Raw genomic sequence first — 22,549 nt, forward strand, 5'->3', positions numbered from 1 at the left:
GAGCTCCTCTTTTTGACATTACCCCTGATTTAAATGGTAAAAACAACAATAAACTCAGGAAAAAGGAGCAAGCCAACAAAGCTGACATAAAACAGTTTGAATTAGCTCGAGGAAAAGAACAGAAGAAATTCTTCACATTTCATAGAAAGGACATATAGAGTCACACATGTTTAACATCAAATATTGATGAAAAATTTTCTTCTTCTTTAGTTTCTTGTGGTGACAATGATTTTCAGTAGTGTCTCAACCAGAAATGAACAGGAGTGCGTAAGACTCACAAGCACAGGCTTAAGTAAGGGTTAGTTACCAAACACCTACGTTCTTCTGTTCACTTTATTTACTTTAATGCTTACTCTCTTCCTGGCATATAGACATTTTAAATGGGTAAATAAATGAATGTTGAGAGGAAACCTTTTTCCCCTTATAAGTCAGAGTATATCTTTCCTGCAATGAAATTTAAAATATAATACAATTGAACAAATAATCCCATATGCACAAAAAATAAGCAAACTATAAATCTCATTATGAAATACCTGTTATCAGAGAAATAAAGGTTTCAACCTTTACCTTCTTTCAACTGGGCAGAAATACATATATGTTCAAGAATTCCCCAAACATATCCTGACCATCTAGAGAATTATTTTACTAGTCTTAAGTTATCCCAAACTTTATCATGGGTTAAAATTTTAAACATAAAATGATTCCTGAAGCTGAATTTTAATCATATAGATGAATCACAACATGCCTCTTCAGCTAGGCATGTATTATGGATAAATCTAGTTTCCTACCGAGAATAATCACATGTTCTAATTACCATTTTGGTTCTACACATAATTAATAATATGCTGCCTTAATGGGACACATTGAAACTTCAGACAGTTTTCAGGCTTTAGCTATGCATATTACCAAATCCTAGTATCAGTTGTGCTGCCAAACACAAAGAAGTCATGATCTCGTATTTTAGCACTAATAACAATATTCATATCTTTACACAAAAATCCAATGAAAAGATACTTGTTTTTCTCCTGAAAGATTACTTCATGCTAATAATTTTGTTACTGCGTTATGGGTTATCCATTTACCCAAAATTATTCATTTTGAACAAAGGTCTTATCAAAAATAAAAACACAAAAGTAAGTGAGGCAATGATTCACATACAAAAGAATATAATGATGAATAGATGACAGACTTACTGAGTGCAAACTTTCATTTTCACGTAGACAAGCTGTTTGGAGCTCTGATTTCAGAGCTGAAATGTGGTTTCGATGAGATGTCATTTCCTTCTCTAATGTAGCAATTCTAGAACTTGCAAGTTGGTAGACATCCATGAAACTTTTAATCATAGCCTAAAGAAATAAAAACAGTGTCACATACAATTCAAATAAAACTGTCCCCAATGGAGAATCTCCATAATTTGAAAGCAGAATCATAAAAATTTGAAAACAAACAAGTTTTCATCTTTCTTGAAAATAATAAAGCAAAACATTAACTTTCAGATTCAGAGCACTTGGGTCTATTTTCAGAAAGTTTAGATTCACCGAAACATTTTTCTAAAGTAGGTATCTTAATAAGATGTACTTTGAAGTATTGTTTTCAAATTTGGAATGCAGTATTAAAAGTTGACATACTTTTTTTTTACTAGAGTTAACTGCAAGTTAAAATTTAACCTAAATTTTTATTGTAAGAGACAAACAGTATAGATGTAAACATGAATATATTTAAAAAGAGCTGAGTTGCTAAAAAAAATTTACCTAATTTACCTTGAAAAAAGTATGTTTTATAACAATGGAACATACATTTAGTAGAAATAACTTCTTTATAATATAGTTAGGAAAATGTAATTATGTTCATGTTTATCACAGAGTAAAGTTCCTGTTATATAATGATCAGGCTGATGATAAAGCTTATAGCACGAAGAATTTAAATGATTCCACATTTTCTGGTAACTTCATATGAAACCTAATAGTATAAGACTATTGGTAGTACTGGACTTTATTACTACAGATTAATCAATTTTTGAAAGTTGTTCCTGATGAAGTAACTGAAGCGAATTTTAGGTAAGAACATCTCATCCTAAACAACAACAACGAAACCATCATTATCCCCATAACTAGCATCTGTTTAGCAATTTAAGATTTGCAAACCATTTCATCAATGTGATTCTATTTATTTTCACAACAACCTTAAGAGGTCAGTATCATTATTACTATCCCCATTTTAATAATGAGGAAACTGAGACAGACAGAAGTGAAGTGACTTCACTGGGATCACACAGCTAGGAAGTATCTGAGGCTATATTTGGAACTCAGGCTTTCCTGACTATAGATCTAGTGATCTATCCACTGTGCCACATAATATAAAATCTGCCTTTCTAAATATCTAATACAGGTTCAGATAAGTCCACCATCTTTAAGAGATATCATTAAAATGTGTATTTCATTTCAAATCATTTGTAACAGTTTATATAAAATGGAAGATGACCACCACAAGAGCCAGACAACATATATTGTGACAGTGGAACTCTGGTAAATTCTCCAGTAACTGGCATCTGACATAGTTAGTCTGGGAAAGATTTTTTGAGAGAATTAGTATAAGCAATGTTTTGAGGAATTGAGAAGGCTGGTTTTGGTGAGAACAAAGAAAAAAGGTGACAAGATCTCCCCCCAAAAAAGGAAGAATGACTGCAAAAACTTTAAAACAGAAGCAGAAGCATGACTCATGGTTAAATAATAAGAAGATATGCCATTTGGAAGAGGGTAAGTCAAAGTATGTAGGATGAAATAGTCAAAGATGAAGGGAATATTCTTAAATATTAATCTAATGAATAAATTAACATGTATGAAGGAAACAATATGATTAGTTGAAAATCAGAGTGGATAAGGGAATGAATCTCTTTACTGTCATTACAGGACCTTAATATGACACTAACATATTTTTTTCAGATTTCAATCTCCAGAGTCTAGTACAATGTCTATCACACAGTAGGTGATTCACAAATATTTGTTCATTGACAAATGAATATATTTGTAACCTAGTGTTTTGTAAATCAAAGAACAGAAACTAATAGGAAAAGGAGTAATTATCTACCAAGAACTTCAAGGGAAAATGAGAAATTTTTAAAAGACTGTTTGACAGAAAATAAGTTTACAGCAATATCTCATACAATATATCATACTAACATTGAAGAGGATAGATAATCTCAATATAAAAAGGCATACTGTTACAAAAAATTAGAGAACTGAAGGAGGTATTTTTCCATAGCAATGGTTAGGGAAAGGATTTACAACAAGAAAAAGGGATAAGAGATTATTTTTAACTAGATATGTGATTTTTACTAGTGTAAAGAACTCCCAGCAAGGAAACATCTTTTCTTGATGTAGACCAGCATTGGTTCTACAACTTACAGTCTTAGAAAGATACCATTGAACATTACAAAAGACAATATAGAAAATTAGATCATTATTGCCTATAATTGAAATGACTTTGCAAGAACAAAATGAAGGCAGTTAAAATACAAAGAGAAATTACTGACTAGGAAAAACTTGAATCAATTTGCAAATTTACACCATTACTCTGAAAAAGTCTTACATCAAAGAAATAAAGAGGATTGATGACAAAATTTTTAAGACTGAGTCATTTTCATTGTAAGTGAACAAGATATAAAGAATTTCAAAAATTAATATAATCTATCAACAAGTAGAGAGGGAGTATCATATGGCAGACAGAGGTTCAGTCTTGTAGTTGGAGAGATCAGAGTTCAAAAACTGCCTCTGACAAATACTAACTATGTGAATCTGGGAAAGTCACAATCTCTCAATGACCTAGGCAACACTATAAGATATCAATTACAGACAATATGTCTAACTACACCAGTTTGCGGGGAGGGGAGGTTGAGAGACCATGAATTTCCCACATCAAGGAAATCACAGACACTTCAAAACAAACTTTTAGCTAATAATAACACATATAAAAAACATTCCCAAATGAAAATAAAATATATCCATACCCATCTTATTGGCAAAGATCATAAAAGACAAAAATACTTGATATCAGAGATGTCATGTGACACTAATATACTCCTGATGGGTTTGGTCCAACCACTCAGGAAATTGATTTGTGAGAAAACTTACTAAAACAACTCATATTCTTTGATACATTAATACGACTGCTGTGCATATGAACCAGAGGATCAATGGCAGTAAAACAAGACAAAAGAAAACATCTTAGCAGCATGACCTTGGAAAAGTCACGTCAGTTCTCTAACTGAAAAACAAAATGTGGAAGTTGAAAAAGATGACCTTTGAGATACCTTCCAGATCTCAGTTTATTATGATCCTTTATGCACCAAAAAATTCAAAACAGCACTTTCTATAGTAGCAACAATGCAAAAGACAGCAAGTACTCATCAACTGGGGAACAAATTATATTATATGAATATAATAAAAAAATTAAGGTACAAGGAATGATGAATATGAAAAATGCTGAGAATTGTGAGAAGTCTCATATATAGTCTCAATTTATATAGAGCAAAGAAAGCAGAACCACGAGAATAACATATACAAATAATAAATAACGTATAAGAAAACAACAAGAAAAGAATTTAGATCAAACTTGACAATCGATAATAGTTGCAGATGATTTAAGTAGCAGAGAGGAAACAGACAAAGAGTATAAAAAGTGTCTTATTTTCTTTTTGTTATTTAATATCACTGCATCAGAAAAATCTACCAAACTTTTTTTTTTGTTACTGTTATTATAAGATAGGATATTATGGGGAGTGGGGAAGATTAGAGAAAAGTGATTATAAATGTAAATACCAAAATAAATTAAATTTAAAATTCCTAGAACTACATTTGATTTACTGTCCCTTCACAATGTGCCTCTTCTCTTTGTTGAGTTAACCGGTAACCATTCCTTAAAATTTAGCTGTCAGACTTGGAAACTCTTGAGTTACCAAATTACCATTACCAAATTAAATTGAATTGGGAAATGTTTAACAAGATAAATAAAAATGTTACAAAATAGAAAATGCAAATTTTTATTTTCTAAGCGTGGTCCAAGGATCTGTTTCTATTTGAGTTTAATACTATTGTATTAGAACTCCATTTACATGAGAGCTTCATCCATGGAACCTTTCCTCTTGATTCCACAACTCATTAATAACCTTTTTGCACCTTGGTCATCACTAGTACTTTATACTTTATCATTCTTATTATGTTGTGTGTGTGTGTGTGTGTGTGTGTGTGTGTGTGTGTGGTATAGTCATTTGTGTATCATACAATTCTATAAGACTCCATGAGGGCAAGCTCAAACTTGATTTAAATTTTTAATTTCTGAGCACCTAACAGTATACATAGCAGGTACTTAATAAACGTCTATTAAATTGAACATTACATAAATTAATTCTACAAATTGTGAAAATGGTACTATAGGTGCAGAGTCAAGATGGTGGAGTAGAAGGGCAGACCTGCTCTAGCTCTGTAGCCCATAAAATACCTGTTAAAAAATGACTCTAAACAAATTCTAGAGCAGCACAAGCCACAAAATGACAGAGTGAAAGAGATTTCCAGTCCAAGATAGACTGGAAGGTCAACAAGGTCTATCCCACCAGGCTCAGAGCAGAGCACAGCCTGGCCTTGGCAGGTAGCAGCTATGGTTCCCAGATTACTCAACCAACAAACACCAAAGACAACTTCAAAGGTCAGTGAAAAAGCTTGGTCACCTACATGAGAAGGGAGCGAGGTCTGGTGCAAGTCCCAGCCCCAGGGTAGTGGCAGCCAAGGTGGCAGTCACTGTGGCAAGAGTGTCCATTTTTGGAGTCCTCTGCCTAAAGACCCTGGGGGAATTGAGCAGCTGTCTGGGTCTCAGTTCTGAATGGCAACCTTGGAGTGAGGAGCACCACTCATGTGGTAGAGCTGAGGGAGGCTCTGGAAATGAAATTTTACTTGCAAATTCTGGGCAGAAAAGCTTGTCTTTGCTCCCATCAGAGAGGACAGGCCAGGAGAGAAGTGAACTTCTCTCCCTTGATTATACCACCTTGGAGGAACTGAGAATGCACAGGTCCATAGAGTATACCCTCCACTTGACAACGGATTCAAAAGTCAAGCAACTCGCTGGGAAAATGCCCCAAAAAGGGAAAAAAATAAGGTTACTTTCTGGTTGAAAAGGTATTTTCTTCCATCCTTTTGAATGAGGAAGAACAAAGCATACCATCAGAGGAAGACATCAAAGTCAGGGCTTCTACATCCAAAACCTCCAAAAAACCATATGGAAAAGTCTCAGGTCATGGAAGAGGTCAAAAAGAATTTTGAAAATCAAGTAAAAGGAAGAAAAATCGGGAAAAGAAATGAGAGCGATGCAAGAAAATCATTAAAAGCAGGTCAACAGCTTGCTAAAGGAGACCCAAAAAATGCTGAAGAAAATAACACCTTTAAAAATAGACAAACCCAAATGACAAGGGGTCCAAAACACCAATGAGGAGAATCCTTTAAAAAGCATAATTACCCAAATGGAAAAGGAAGTTCAAAAGCTCACTGAAGAAAATAGTTCTTTAAAAATTAGAATGGAGCAGATGAAAGCTAATGACTTTATGAGAAATCAAGAAATTACAAAACAAAACAAAAGACTGAAAAAAATAGAAGACAATGTGAAATATCTCTTTGGAAAAACAACTGACCTGGAAAATAGATTCAGGAGAGACAATTTCAAAATTATGGGACTATTGAAAGTCATGATCAAAAAAAGAGCCTAGACATCATCTTTCATGAAATTATCAAAGAAAATTTCGTGATATTCTAAAACAAGAAGGTAAAATAAATATTGAAATAATCCACTGATTCACTCTTGAAAGAGATTCAAAAAGAAAAACATCTAGGTATATTGTAGCCAAATTCAAGAGTCCCCAGGTCAAGGAGAAAATATTGCAAGCAGCCAGAAGCAATTCGAGTATTGTGGAAATACAATCAGGATAACCAAGAATCACCTACCCAACAAAACTGAGTATAATACATCAGGGGGAAAAATGGTCATTCAATGCAATAGAGGACTTTAAACATTCTTGATGAGAAGACCAGAGGTGAATAGAAAATCTGACTTTCAAACACAAGAATCAAGAGAACCATGAAAAGGTAAACAGGAAAGAAAAATCATAAGGGACTTACTAAAGTTGAATTGTTTACATTCCTACATGGAAAAGATAATATTTGTAACTCTTGGGACTTTTCTGGAGGGATTACATCCACATAGACAGAGGGCACAGGGTTAGTTGAATAGGAAAGGAGGATATCTAAAAAATAAAATTAAGGGGTGAGGGGAATATATTGGGAGGAGAAAGGGAGAAATGGAATGGGGCAAATTACCTCTCATAAGAGTCAAGAAAAAGCATTTTCAATGGAGGGGAAAAGGGAGGAAGGTGAGAGGCAAAAAGTGAAGCTTACTCTCATCACATTTGGCTTAAAAGAAGGAATAATGTGCACACTCAATTTGGTATGAATACCTATCTTAAACTACGGGAAAGTAGGAGAGAAGGGGATAAGTGGGGCACGGGGGGTTGATAGAAGGGAGGGCAAATGGGAGGAGGGAGTAATTAGAGGTAAACACTTTTGGGGAGGGACAAGGTCAAAAGAGAGAATAGAATAAATGGGGGCAGGATAGGATGGAGGGAAACATGACTATTATGGAAGTCTTTTGCATAACTACACATGTATAACCTATACTAAATTGCTTGCCTTCTCAGTGGGAATGGGTGGGGAGGGAGGAAGGGGGGGAGGTTGGAACTCAAAGTTTTAGGAACTAATGTTGAATTGTTTTTGCATGCACCTAGGAAATAATAAATACAAATAATGGAGTATAGAAATCTATCTTGCCCTACAGGAAAAGAGAGAAGATAGGATAAGAGAAGAGAGGGGTGTGATAGAAGGGAAAACCAATTGGAGGAAGGGGTAATCAGAAGGCACAGTGTCTTGGGGTAGAGGGAGGAGAGAGATGGGGAGAAAATTTGGAACTATAAAATCTTGTGGAAATAAATGTTGAAAACTAAAATTAAATAAATTAATTAAAAATTAAAATATGGTATTATAAATACTGGGTTTGTATCTCAAATTCATAGCTAATGTTCCAAAACATTCCTTGATGGTTAAAATTAATGTCTAAGTTACAGACTACTAAAAGTAGATCTATTTCCATATTCTGTGTGTACAATATTGGAACTTCTGTAACCTCCACTGGCAATGATGAAAAAAAAAAGCACTGAAATAGGTTGTAATCCCTGTCCTGACACTTACTGGTCATCTGAACTCAGGTATGTCATTTAAACTCATCAGTATTTGATTTCTGTAAAATGGAGGGAATAAAACCTAGCTTTGTAAGGTTATATGAAAATCAAATGAGATGACACACACAGAAATGTTTTATAAATTATAATAAGCAATATATGTGTAAATAATTATTAATTATCTTGGTATATTATTTTGGTTAATAATCATTATATTATACAAATTGATAAGAAAATCTTTTTAATGAGACAATTTTCCTTCTCATACAAAAATAATCCTTATGATAAGTGGTTTTAATACAAGTTCTTATAGCTTAGCACATAAAGTATGAAATAGGGATCAGGAAAATACAGAATGCTTCCTGAAGCATTAAGGATGAATGACTAAATGTGCCATCTAGATGAGAAAATCACTTATATTGGTTTTCACTGTAAAAACACAAAATGTTGATTTTGTATTTAAGAATAGTAGGATTCCAAGTGAAATGTTTAGTTATTTCAGAATGTTTTTTAAAATAGATTTAATTTTGTGGTGTTTTTTATCCTAAAACAGATTTCTGTATATCATAAATGATACTCCTTTAAACCACTTTAAAAAAAAAATCAACATTTCTTGGTAGTGAAACAATTTTAATACAGAAAAATATATTTAAATATAATAGAACTATAGATTTAGAGGTCAGAGGGATCTTACAGCTCATCCAATCCTCTGATTTTACAAATGAGCAAAGTGAAGATTCAGAGAGGTTATGTGTCCAAGGTCACACGCAGCAGGACAGTTGGCATTCCAACCCAAATCTAACTCCAAGTCTACTTATTATCATTCTGCTTATTAGGGGTCTAAATAAAAAACTGCTGATTTTTTGTATCAGTGCCTAAATTAGTTTTAAATCCCTAACTTCTAATACCCATCTGTTTTGGGAAAGATATATTTTTGTAAGACAACAGTGATAATTTGGCTTTTTTTCTTTGCCTAAAATTCAGTCAGGAATGAATATATATACATACATATATATGTATACAGACATATACAGATATATGACTTTTTGTGTAATCTGGAAGAGAGAAGTTGTGCATGTGTGTATGCTCTCTCTATATATAAATATCTCAGTTTCCATGGTACTATGAAGTTTTCTTTCAGCACTGGAGAACTTGAAAGAACATGAGTGAGGCAATAGTTAGGCAAGGAAGCCACAGTTTATTTGAGGAAAGAAGAATGCTAACTTTATACATTAAAAAGTCATTCATAGTATGTAATAGAGGATGCTGGTAGGGGGAAAAACAACCCAACAACTTTGCAATATAAAAAGAGTGCCAAGTTGGCAGGGGAAATGGAAATGACAACATGAATCAAATGAGAAAAGAAATAGTAAACATCTAAGAGTTTTCCCAGTGACCTCTGCCACACCCTTGTGAAAAAGACCATATTTCACAATAGTTAATTATTTTACAAAAATCTTGAGAATTATTACAGTAGAAAATGGTGGGAGCATGATTTTATGCCAAACTTACATTCAGCATTTGAAAATCAATGCTTATTTCCATGTCATCTCTGCTTTCAGGTTTAGATAAATATTACACAATGACTTACATTTCTAGTAGAAATTTGATTCAATGACTACTGGAAAAATATTATTGGGCTGACTGAAAGCAATATTTTATATGAGAGATAAATTATAGTGTTTATCAGTTAATAAAAGAATGAGAGAATAAAATATAGAAGAAATTTCATTTAACACGTGCTTTTTAACTTAAAATTAAGTTTTTTACTTTGTAAAAAGAATTTTTACAAATAGAAAAACATGGAAGCAACTTAATGACTAGATGTGGTTGCTTTAGACAAATAATACTAAATCCTAATTTTTTTTCTTAAGGAGGTTACAGGGATATATAGAGGTCCCAAATGCTACAGATGAAATGAAATCATATTCATAATCAACTAACATATTATTTACAAGGCACTATGTTAAGCATTGGGGACACAAGAAAAGCTAAGGGGTCAGAGAGAATGATTCTTGCTCTCTGTTAAGAGCTTATGGCAAAATGGGAACATCAATGTGCAAAGACATATACAGAATAAACTGGGGATAGTCTCAGACGGAAAAAGATTAAGGAGAATGTGAAAAGTCCTCCATCTCAGAAGGTAGAATTTTAACTCAGAGCTGAAGGAACTAGGGAAATAAGGAGAAAGAGATGAGGAGTGAGGGAATTCCAGGAATGGATAGAAAAAATCAGAATCAGGAGATGGAGCATTGTGTGCAAGGAGCAATAAAGAGGCCAGTGTTGCTGGATCAGAGAGTATGTGAAGGGAAGTGTAGAAAGACTAGAAAAGCAGGAAGGGGAAAAGTTATGAAGGCATTTAAAAACCAAGCAGGAAAGTTTATAATTCATCTTGGAGATAAAGAAGAGCCACTGGGTATTAATGAGTGGGGAAGGGAGGGAACATGACTGTGACATGACTGTGACATGATCACCTGGGTGGAGGATAGATGGGACTGGAGAGAGACAAGGCACAGAGACAAAAAGTTATTGCAATAGCCCAGGTGTAAGGTGATGAAGACCAGCAAGAGGGTGGTGGCAGGGTCAGAGGGCTGAAAGGAATATATAACACATATTTCAAAGGTAGAAAAGACAGAATTTGACCACTGATTTGGACATAATGGGGTAAAAGAGAATGATGAGTCAAGGTAGACTTGGGACAGAGACTGCAAGATATATGAAATATATCTTTGAAATGAAGTCTGATTCCTAAAAGTACATGTATGAGTAAATTAGATACAAAGGTTCAAGAACATAAGAAAAATTTTCAATTATTAAAATGTAACTGTAAAAGAAAATTGACTTTCAAGTAAATGTTTCCTACATAAAAAGGAATGAGACTCTAGGAAGCTTCATAGCTAATATTCTGCAACAAATACTGTGTTGTAGTTCTAGATCTTGTGTTTAAGGCTTACCTGGAAGTATTTAGATAAGAATGAATGAATGAAAAGCATTTAAGTGTTTACTATGTGCAAAGTATTATATTAAGTAGATGATAGTAGTGGTGGTAGGATAATACAGATACACAATGATAACAGTATTTGCCCTCAAAGAGCATACATTCTAATGAAGGAAACAAACATAGAGAGGAGTGGTACCTGGAGAAGGATGTTTTGGTTTAGAAAGTAAATGGGATGGTGAATAAGGGCACAGGGGAGTTGACTGACATACTTTTATAATTATGGCAGCACTGATTTAATTATGGCTTCATAGCATGTAAGGGAAGGAAGATGTTATATATATCCTTGAAGGGAGTATGCACATGTAACAGTAATTTAAATGGGAAGATCTTTCCCATTCATTAATAGGCCTATGTGACCTGCTTAAGTCACATGGATTTGGATCACATGAACCTTGTGGTGAGAGGAGTTTGCTGAATAGGCAGAACAGGCAGAGATGGAACAGGAAGGGAGGAACAGGAAGAGGAAGAGCTGGAGCAGAGCTGATAGGCAGTTGGTTAGACTAGTAAGAGCTGGGAAGAATAGAGGAAGCAGGCAGCTAGGATTGTGTTTGTTTGTGGGAAGGCCTGATAATGTGTATAGACTTCTTTGTTACTATGATGAATCTGGCTTTCTGGTGCTGGGGTTTGGCTTTCTGGAGTTTGAATAAATGTTTTTCTTCTGCCTTCTATATGGAAAGTCTATTATACTTTGTGATTCAGAATTACGCCAGCATATTCATAGTCGCCCCTGGTGTCACTACGCAAATTTCTCCAAAGTTACTGGTAATCCTTGAATTTGTGCATTGCTATAGATAAGGTATCTAGAGATTTACCCTCTTCATATATCACTTCAGAGTTTTCTCTTCCAGGGACTTGCCAAAATGCATTCATTTGATGAACGTTGCCTTGGCAATATAGCATATATTACTGCTCAGATATTAAGAAGTATCCTCAAGGCTAAATTATGGGTCCTATGAATAGCAATGAAAATTATACTAAATCTCAGATACTACATATGGAAAACAATGAAAATGATCTCAGTTGAAGAATTTAATTATTTTGTTTGATTTCATGTTGGATCTGATAAACAATATGGTCACGCAAAGTGGTGAGAAAACTACAACATATTTACCTCTTAAAAATTTGGTAGTTTAAATGAAAGGACTATACACATACCCACGTGCAAACGGACACATACTCTAATGACCCAATATCACAGGTTCACAGGATCATAGAACTAGAACTGGAATGTACCTTAGAGAGCATTTAGTCCAATCCTCTCATTTTCCAGATGAGGAAACTGAAGCCCAGAAAGGTACGTGAATTGCCTAAGGTCATACAGGTAGTACATTGCAGAACCAGGATTCTAACTGAAGTCCTTTTCCACCAATTCAGTACTCATTCCACTAACTACAATTGACTATTTTATATTGGTACCCTTTTCTTGCTAAATGAAGTAACTTTTAGATAAATATAAATATCAAATTACACTTGTATTTCATTTTAGACACTATATATGAAGAAAGGTTACAGGCATTCCAGAGAGTAGGGAGAGGAGGAGAAATAGTAGTAGTGTCCGTGGTGGTGGTAGCAGTAGTGGTAGAGTATGAAAAGGAGGAGGAGAGGGAAGATGAAGACAGGAGGACCTTGTTAATTATTCCTCCTCCTTCTAACATTTATGAACTTGCACAGCCTTCCCTCACTCAAAACAAAGTCAATTGCAAGTCATGTCATCATTTCTCTGGTGTCACAGTCCTCTTTGAAAAGGAAGGAAGAACATAACATTTAAATAGCATTTTAAGGTTTGTGAAGCAATATATATATATATGTATATGCATACGTATATATGATAATAATAGCTATCATTTATATATTTATATATGTTGCTGTTAGTTGTTTAGTCATGTTCAAATCTTTGTGATCCCATGGACCATATCATGCCAGGAGTGTCCTTAAGGGATTCTTGGCAAACATACTACAGTGGCTTGCCATTTTGTTCTCCAGTGGACTAAGGCAAAGAGAGGTTAAGTGACTAGAATAGGATCATACAGCTAAGTGTCTGAGGCCAGATTTGAACTTAGATCTTCCTGATTCTAAGTTCAGTGTTTTATCCACTGAGCCACTCAACTGTCTCCTACATGTCAAGGACTGTGCTAAGTACTTATTATTTCATTTGATCCTCATAATATAACAACTCTGTAAAGTAGGTGCTAGTATTAATGCCATTTTACAGATGAAAAACACCGAGATAAACAGAGGTTAAATGCCCTGTTCAGGGTCACATAGCCAGTAAGTGTCTTGGCAGAATTTGACTCAGGTCTTCCTAACTCCAGGTCTAGCATCTTATCCACATAAGATTATCAGGATGATGAAAGTGTCTGGAAACTATGACCTATGAGGAATCAGAGCTATTTACCTGCTAAAGAAAGTAATGAGCAGTGCAATCAAATATTTGGAAACCTGTCATTTTGGAAGAACAATTTGACTTATACATTATAGACCTGAAGTCAAAATTAAGAATAGTGGTATGAAGTTACATGGAAGCAGGTTTGATCTCAAAATGATTTGATTCAATATTTACTAAATGACTAACGTGTTTAAAACACTCTGTCAAGTTCTGGGATGCAAACATAAAGTGAGACCCTCCATTCTCAAAGATAAACACAAAATTGGATTTTTAATAATATAAAATATGCAATAATGTTTTGTGAGGTATTGAACACCTGTCCCTCATTACTATCATTGGATGAATGAGGCAGGATGACCAACTATTAAGTATGACACAGAGAGAATTTCTACAGTGGGTTAGAAATTGGGCCAGAGTATTAATATCACAATAATATTTTATGATTCTGTTTTAATCTGATAAAGAAATAGAAAATGACAGCTTAGAAAAAAATAAACCTGGAAAAAAGGCACTCTCTCTCTCTCTCTCTCTCTCTCTCTCTCTGCAGGAATTTTCTTTGTTATTTTAATGTATAGCTCATTTATTTTCAGTTCTTAACATTCACTTCCACAAGAATTTGAATTCAAAATTTCCTCCCCATCTCTCCCCATCCCCCACCTCAGGACAGCATGCACCTCATTCATTCCTTTATCCAGTCTGTTCTCCCTTCTATTACCCACCCTTCTTCCATCCCCCTTCCCCTCTATTTTTCTGTAGGGCAAAATAGATTTCTATAGTCCATTGCCTGTATAACAATTTCCAGTTACCTGCTAAAATAATTTTTAATATTCATTCTTAAAGCTTTGAGTTTCATATTCTCTCCCTCTCTCCCCACTGACAATCACTGAGAAAATAAGCAATTCAATATAGATCATACATGTGTAAAAATGCAAAGCACTTCCATAATACTTACGTTGTAAAACACTAACCACATTTCCCTTTGCCTATGCTGTCCTTCATTTATATCATTCCCTCCCTTGACTTGTCCTCCCACAATAGAGTTTGCTTCTGATTATCCCTTTCCCAATTTGCTATCCCTTCTATTATCTTCCCTCTCCTATCCCCTTATCCCTTGCCTTACTGCACAGTAAAATAGATTTCCATATCCAAATGAGTGTGTCATTACCTCCTTAAGCCAAATCCCATGAGAGTAAGGCTCAATTATTTTCTTTCATCTCCCCCTCTTCCCTTCCATTGTAAAAGCTCTTTCTTCCATCTTTTATATGACGTGATCTGCTACATTCTACTTCTCAGTTTCTCTTACTCCTAGTACATTCCATTCAACAGTAAATTTTATTTTTTTAGGTATTATCCAATCATATTCAGCTCATCATGTGCCCTCTATGTGCATATATATACATATACACACATATACCCATGTACATATACATAGCTACACATATATAATATACACATACATACATACATACCCATACCCACCTACATATGTATATATATATATATATGTATATATAATATTCCCCCCTAACTATCCTAATACTGAAAAAGGTCTAATGACTTATAAATAACATATTTCCATGTAGGAATGTAAAAAGTTCAATTTAATGAGTTCCATAAGGATTCTCTTTCCTGTTTACCTTTTCATGTTTGTCTTGATTCTTGTATTTGAAAGTCAAATTTTCTATTCAGCTCTGGCCTTTTCAACAAAAATGCTTGAAAATCCTTTATTTCACTGAAATTTCATTTTTTTCCCCTTAAGTATTACACTCAGTTTTTCTGGGTAGGTGATTCTTGGTTTTAATCCTAGGTCCTTTGAACCCTGGAATATCATATTCCTAGCTATTTGACACGTTGGTATAGAAGCTGCTAAATCCCATGTTATCCTGATTTTATTTCCTCCATACTTGAATCGTTTCCTTCTGGCTGCTTGTAATATTTTCTCCTTGACCTGGGAACTCTGGAATTTGGCTGCAATATTCCTAGGAGTTTTCCTCTTGGGATCTCTTTCAGGAGGTGATCGGTGAATTCTTTTCATTTCTATTTTACCCTCTGTTTCTAGAATATCAGGGAAGTTTTCCTTGATATTTCTTAGAAGGTGATGTCTAGGCTCTTTTTTTGATCATGGTTTTCAGGCAGACCAATAATTTTTAAATTGTCTCTCCTGGATCTATTTTCCAGGTCAGCTGTTTTTCCAATGAGATATTTCACAATGTCTTCTATTTTTTCATTATTTTGGTTTTGTTTTATAATTTCTTGGTTTCTCATAAAGTGATTAGCTTCCATTTGCTCCATTCTAATTTTTAAAGAACTATCAGTGAGTTTTTGAACCTCCTTTTTGATTTGGCTAATTCTGCTATTTAAAGCATTCTTCTCCTCATTGGCTTTTCTGGACCTCTTTTGCCAATTGAGTTAGCCTATTTTTAAAGGTGTTATTTTCTTCAGCATTTTTTGGGTCTCCTTTAGCAAGCTCTTGACCTGCTTTTCATGATTTTCTTGCATTGCTCTCATTTCTCTTCCCAATTTTTTCTCCACCTCTCTTATTTGATTTTCAAAATCCTTTTTGAGCTCTTCCATGGCTTGAGACCATTGCATATTTATTTTGGAGATTTTGGATGCAGAAGCCTTGATTTTTAGGTCTTCCTCTGATGGTATGCTTTGTTTTTCCTCATTCAAAAGGATGGAAGAAAATACCTGTTCACCATGAAAGTAGCCTTCTATAGTCTTATATTTTTTCCCTTTTGGGGGCATTTTCCCAGCCAATTACTTGACTTTTGCATCCTTTGTCAAGAGGAAGGTGTACTCTGGGGACCTGTAAGTTCTCAGTTCCTCCAAGGTGGCACAATCAAGCAAGAGGAGTTTACTCCACTCCTGGCCTGCACTCTGGTCTGGGAGCAACCACAAGCACTCTTTTCTGCCCAGGATCTGTGAGTAGGATTCCCTCTCCAGAGTAGGATTCCCTCTCTGGAGCCTCCACTAGCTCTATCAGGCCAGTGCTCCTCCTCACCCCAGGGCCGCCACTCTGGGTGGAGACCCAGATCAGCTGCTCAATTCCCCCAGGCTCTTTAAGCCAAGGGCTCCAAAAATGGACGCTGCTGCTGCAGTGGCTGCTGCCAGTGGATCCAGATCATGTTCCCTTCTCACCCAGGTGAAAGAGCTTTCTTGCTGACCTTTGAAGCTGTCTTTGGCGTTTATGGGTTGAGCAATCTGGGAACTGCTGCTGCCGGTGGTGCCCTGAAGCCTGCTCTGGTCCCATCCCTCCTGAGTCACACGGCCCAAGCTGGGCTGTGCTCCACTCTGAGCCTGATGCGATAGACCTTTCTTTTTGGCCTTCCAGGCTGTCTTGGGCTGAAAATTTGTTTCACTCTGCTTTTTTGTGGCTTTTGCTGCTCTAGAATTTGTTTAGAGTCATTTTTACAGGTATTTTATGGGCTATATGGGGGGGGGGAACTTCTACAGATCCATCTTTCTACTCCACCATCTTGGCTCTTCAAGGGCTAGTAGAATTTATTAGGCTTCAGCTGATGTAAAAAAAAAAAAAAAGCAGGGGTAGCAATCATGATCCCAGAAAAAGTAAAAGCTAAAACAGATTTAATTAAAAGAGATAAAGAGGGAAAATATGCTAAAACATAGCATAGACAATGAAATGGTACCAACACTTAACATATATTCACCAAATACTATAGCATCAAAATTTATAAAAGTAAAGGTAAATGAATTACAAGTGGAAATAGATAGCAAAATTATAACAGTGGAGGACTTCAACCTTCCCCTCTCAGAATTGGATAAATCTAACCAAAAAATGAATAAGAAAGAAGCCAAGGAGATAAACAGAATCTTAAATAAGCTAGATATGATAGCCATTTGGAGAATACTGAATGGGAATAGAAGGAATATATGTTTTTCTGAGTACATGGCACTTTAAAAAAACTGACCATATATTAGGGCACAAAAACCATATGATCAAATGAAGAAAAGTAGAACTATTAAATGCAACATTTAAGATAATGTGATAGAGGTGGCATTTAATAAAGGAATATATAAGACAGATTAAAAATTAATTGGAGACTAAATAACCTAATCTTAAAGAATAAATGTGATGGAGTGGAACCAAGATGTCAGAGTAAAGTCAGGGACTTGCCTGACTTCTTCCTCAAGTTCCTGAAAATACTCTAAATAAATTAAAAGTACTCTAAATAAATTCAAGAGCAGCAGAACCCACAAAAAGACAGAGTGAAATAAATTTCCAGCCCATGACAACTTGGAAGGTTGGAAGGAAAATTTTGTTGCACCCAAGGTGAATGAGTAGCAGTCTAACACAGGACAAGCCATCATAGACCATGTTGCAGCAAACCTGGAGCAGGTATTGAGGTGATTAAATCACTGGCAGTAGTGGTAGTTTGCAGACGTCTCAGCCCACAGTTGCCAAGGACAACTTGGAAGATCACCAGGAAAGGTCTGTCATATCTGGGTGAGAGTGGAGCACAGGCCCAGCCTCAAAAAACCAGGAGCAGGCCTTGGGAGTAACTGAATCAGCAGCATCAGCAGTAGCAGTTGCTTCCAGAGGTCTCAGTCCACAGATGGTAATGGAGTCAAAGAACCAATGAGGAGATTACAAAGGTGTTTTGCTAACACTGAGGTAGGACTCTGCTGCTTTACTCATGTGTGGATCTGAGTTGTAGTCCGGCGGTGAGGAGGAGCACTGGAATAGCAGAGCTTGTGGTAGCACTGGAGACAGAACCCTCAATTTCAGTGCAAAAAGAGTGTGGTCACTCACAGACCAGAGCACAGACCAGGAGAGGAATAAACATCTCTCCTTTGATCATAGCGCCTTGGAAGAACTGAAAATTTACAGGTCCCTAGAAGTATCTCTGAAAACAGCTGCACAAAAACCCTGAAGCTTGGGACAGTACACCCTCCATCCCAGAAGCAGAGCCCTATTTTAATGAAGAGCTCAAACGTCAAGTAGGTGACTAGGGAAAAGAGCAAATGGGGGGAAAGAATCAGACTACAGAATCTTATTTTGGTGACAAGGAAGATCAAAACATACAACCAGAAGCAGGCAACAAAGTCAAAGCTCCGACAACCAAAGCCTCCAAAGAAAATACGAATTTGTGTCATGCCATGGAAGAATTCAAAAAGGATTCTGAAAATCAAGTAATAGAAGTAGAGGGAAAATTGAGAAGAGAAATGAGAGTGAGGCAAGAAAATCATGAAAAATACGTCAACAGCTTGATAAAGGCAATACAAAAAATACTGAAGAAAATAACAGGTTAAAAAACAGACCAAGTCAAATGTTAAAAGTGGTCTGAAAAGCCAATGGGGAAAAGAATGCCTTATACGGCAGAATTGGCCAAATGGAAAAGGAGCTCCAAAAAACCACCAAAGAAAATAATTTCTTAAAAATTAGAGCAAATGGAGCTAATGACTTTATAAGAAATCAAGAAAAATAGCACAAAAGAAAAAGAAGGAAAAAATAGAAGACAATGTGAAATATCTCACCGGAAAAACAATGGACCTGGACATGAGATCATTTAAAAATCATGGGACTACGTGAAAGCCATGAACAAAAAAAAAAATCATCTTTCAAGAAATTATAAAGGAAAGCTGCACCACTATTCTAGTATCAGAAAGTAAAATAAAATTGAAGGAATCTACCAACCACCTCTTGAGATTTCAAAATGAAAACTGACAGGAGTATTATAGCCAAATTCCAGAGCTCCCAGGTCAAGGAGAAAATATTCCAAGCAGTCAGGAAGGAACAATTCAGTTATCATGGAGCCACAGTCAGGATAGCATGATACTTAGCAACTTCTACATTAAAGGATCAGAGGGCTGGAATATGATACTCCAGAGGGCAAAGTAGCTAGGATTATAACCAAGAATCACTTACTGAGAAAAACTGAGTATAAAACTTTGAGGGGGAGGGTAGGGGATTCAATGAGATAGAGGACTTTCAAGCATTCTTCAGAAAAGAACAGGGATGAATAGAAAATTTGACTTACAAATATAAGACTAAAGAGAAGCATAAAAAAGTAAACAAGAAAGAAAAATTATAAGGGATTATAACAATAATATAATAATAACACTAAACTTTATATTTCTACATAGGAAAGTGATATTTGTAATTCATAAGACCTTTCTAATTATTAGGGTAGTTAGGGGTACATATAGACAGAGGGCATAGGTGTAAGTTGAATATGAAGGGATGAAAGCTAAAAAAATAAAATTAAGGGGGGAGAGAGAGGAATGTACTAGAAGAAATTAAAAAGGAGAGGTAGAATGGGGTAAATTATCTCACATAAAAGAGACAAGAAAAGCTTTTACAGTAGAGAGGATGAGTGGGGAGATGAGGGGGAGTGAGTGAATCTATTCTCATTAAAGTTGGCTCAAAGAAGGAATAACATATACACCCAACTGGGCAAAAAAATTCATATTACCCTACAGGAAAGTAGGGGGGAAGGTGAGTAGAGAAGGGGAGCCCTAGAAGGGAGGGCAAATTGGGAGAGGGAGTAGACAGAAGCAAAACACTTTTGAAGAGAAACAGGGTAAAAGGAGAGAGAATAGAATAAGCAGTGGGGAAGTAGAATGGAGGGAACTACAGTTAGCAATAAAAACTGTGAAAAAATTTTTGAAGCAAGTTTCTCTGTTAAAGGTCTCATTTCTCAAACATATGGAGAACTGAGTCAGATTTATAAAAATGAGAACCATTCCCAACTTGATAAATGATCAAATGATCAGTTTTCTGATGAAGTAATCAAAGCTATCTATAGCCATATGGAAAAATACTGTCACTACTGATTAGAGAAATACAAATTAAAACAATTCTGAGGTACTATCTCGTATTTATTAGGTGACAATACGATAGCAAAGGTAAATGACAAATGTTGGAGGGGATGTGGTTAAAATGAGACATTAATGCACTGTTGGTGGAGTTGTAAACTTATTTAACCATTCTGTGGAGCAGTGAAAAGTTTTATTGGACAGAGGGCAATAAAAACGTACACCCTTTGCTGGAAAGAACTACCAATGTTAAAAAAAAAATAAAACACCACATAGTTCATATGCCTTTACAGGAGAATTCTATCAAAGTTTTAAAGAACAGTGAAATACTATACTAAGCAAATTATTTTCGGAAAGACAGAAAGAAAATAATATGAAATTCCTATTTATCAGATTACTATCACCTCTTAACTAAACTAGCAAAGGAGAAAGAAAAGAAAAAAATATGGTAATATCATTAATGGATATTAATTTTTAAAATTTTATATATATTTTTGACAAATCAACAATAGTAATTTATCCAAAAAATCACTCACTATTATCAACAACTTAATTATATTTTTAAAATGAGGAAAAATTATTTGGTAAGGTACAACTCTCATTTGTGGTGATATAAAGTGAAGTCATAAAATCTTTTTAATACAAAGTATGTCAAAAAACACAAACTAATATTATGTATAACTAGTGGAAAATCAGGTATTTCCCTTTCCCCTTAAACCACCCCCCAAAAAAATGCAATGATGCCTTTGTATTATTTGACATAGTTCCAGAAATAGGAATAGCACTAAGATATGACAAAGAAACTAACAGCAGAAACACAGGCAAAGATGAGATACAACTACTCTATTTGCTGATAGCATGATGATTTATTTAAGAACATTCCAGAGAATTAGCAAAAAATAAGTCATATTAATAACCAGAAAAAAATCAAAAGCTTCAGTAAGGTGGCAGGATACAAAATGAAGTCCACAAAAACAACAGCATTTCTAGCTAGCAATAATAAAATGCATGAGGGAATAACAGAAAGGGAAATAATAATCCAAAAATGGCAAAATATATCCACTTACAAGGATGTCAATGTACTGAAGCAACTCAAAACCTGCATAGATACTATTACAAAATGTTCTTTAAAGAAATAAAGAACAACTTTAAAAACTTGGGGTATGCTCCATGCTCAAAGATGGGATGACTCAGTAAAATAAAAATGAGAATATTAATGCCACACAAATCAACCGACTAAGGAGGTACTTTACAGTGTCAGTTAAAAACATTTATTAAGTACTTACTATGTGCGAGGCACAGAATAAGGGGGTGCCAGTATGTTAATCATTGAAGAAATTAATTTTGATAGAGTACCAGTGACTGGAAAAAGGTCTGTTAAGGAAGTATGTGATGAGATCATTCAAGGTCCTCCCCTTAAGGTACAATCTCATAACAGGAGGGGAGGTATTCTGTGATGAACTGGGAGACCAACTACACAGAAGGGAGTAAGTACAAGAAGAATGGAAATTGAATCAGCAAGGAGGAGTATTTAGCATTTATCAAAGAAGATTCCTTTCCAGACTTGGTATGGAGAAGACTCTGGGGTAGGGCCAACAGAATAGGCAATCATATGGTGACAATCTGATCTCAGAATAGTTTAAAATGATAACAAATTCATTTAGAGAAAAAAAGGGCCTAGAATATTAAAAAAAATATGTGATGAAAAAATAGCAATGAAGGCAGAAACACTTCCAGACTTCACACTATATTATAAACTAGTACTCATCAAAACCATTTAGTATTAGTTTAAAAAATACAAAAGTAGGTAAATGCAAGAGACTACAAAGAAGAAACAGAAAAAAAGGAATTCAATAATCCTTAAGTAATTAAATTCATTAAATTCCAAAACATGAATTACTTAGGATAAAACTATTTGTTTGGCAAGAATTGATGGGAAAAATGGAAAGTAGTCTAGCAGAAAATGTATATTACATAATATATGATAATAACCTCAAACTACATACATGACCTAAATATTAATAGTCACACAAAAAAATTAGAAAAGAAGTAGTTAATCATGGACTTTGGGAAATGGAAGTGACATAGCCCTGAACGTGTAAATGTATCA

At 35.0% G+C, this 22,549-nt stretch overlaps 1 protein-coding gene across 11 annotated transcripts in view; it reads right to left on the reverse strand.

The window, feature by feature from the left end:
- The window catches only part of CCDC171 (coiled-coil domain containing 171), a 509,668-nt gene that overhangs the window by 60,716 nt on the left and 426,403 nt on the right, over positions 1-22,549 (reverse strand). For all 11 annotated transcript variants that reach the window (XM_072655937.1, XM_072655913.1, XM_072655979.1 and 8 more), the window contains one exon: positions 1,194-1,346. In XM_072655937.1, coding sequence (XP_072512038.1) covers positions 1,194-1,346 — 153 coding nt within the window. The remainder of the gene's footprint in view (positions 1-1,193; positions 1,347-22,549) is intronic.

Source organism: Notamacropus eugenii, chromosome 1, assembly GCF_028372415.1.
Source record: "Notamacropus eugenii isolate mMacEug1 chromosome 1, mMacEug1.pri_v2, whole genome shotgun sequence".
NCBI lineage: Eukaryota > Metazoa > Chordata > Mammalia > Diprotodontia > Macropodidae > Notamacropus > Notamacropus eugenii.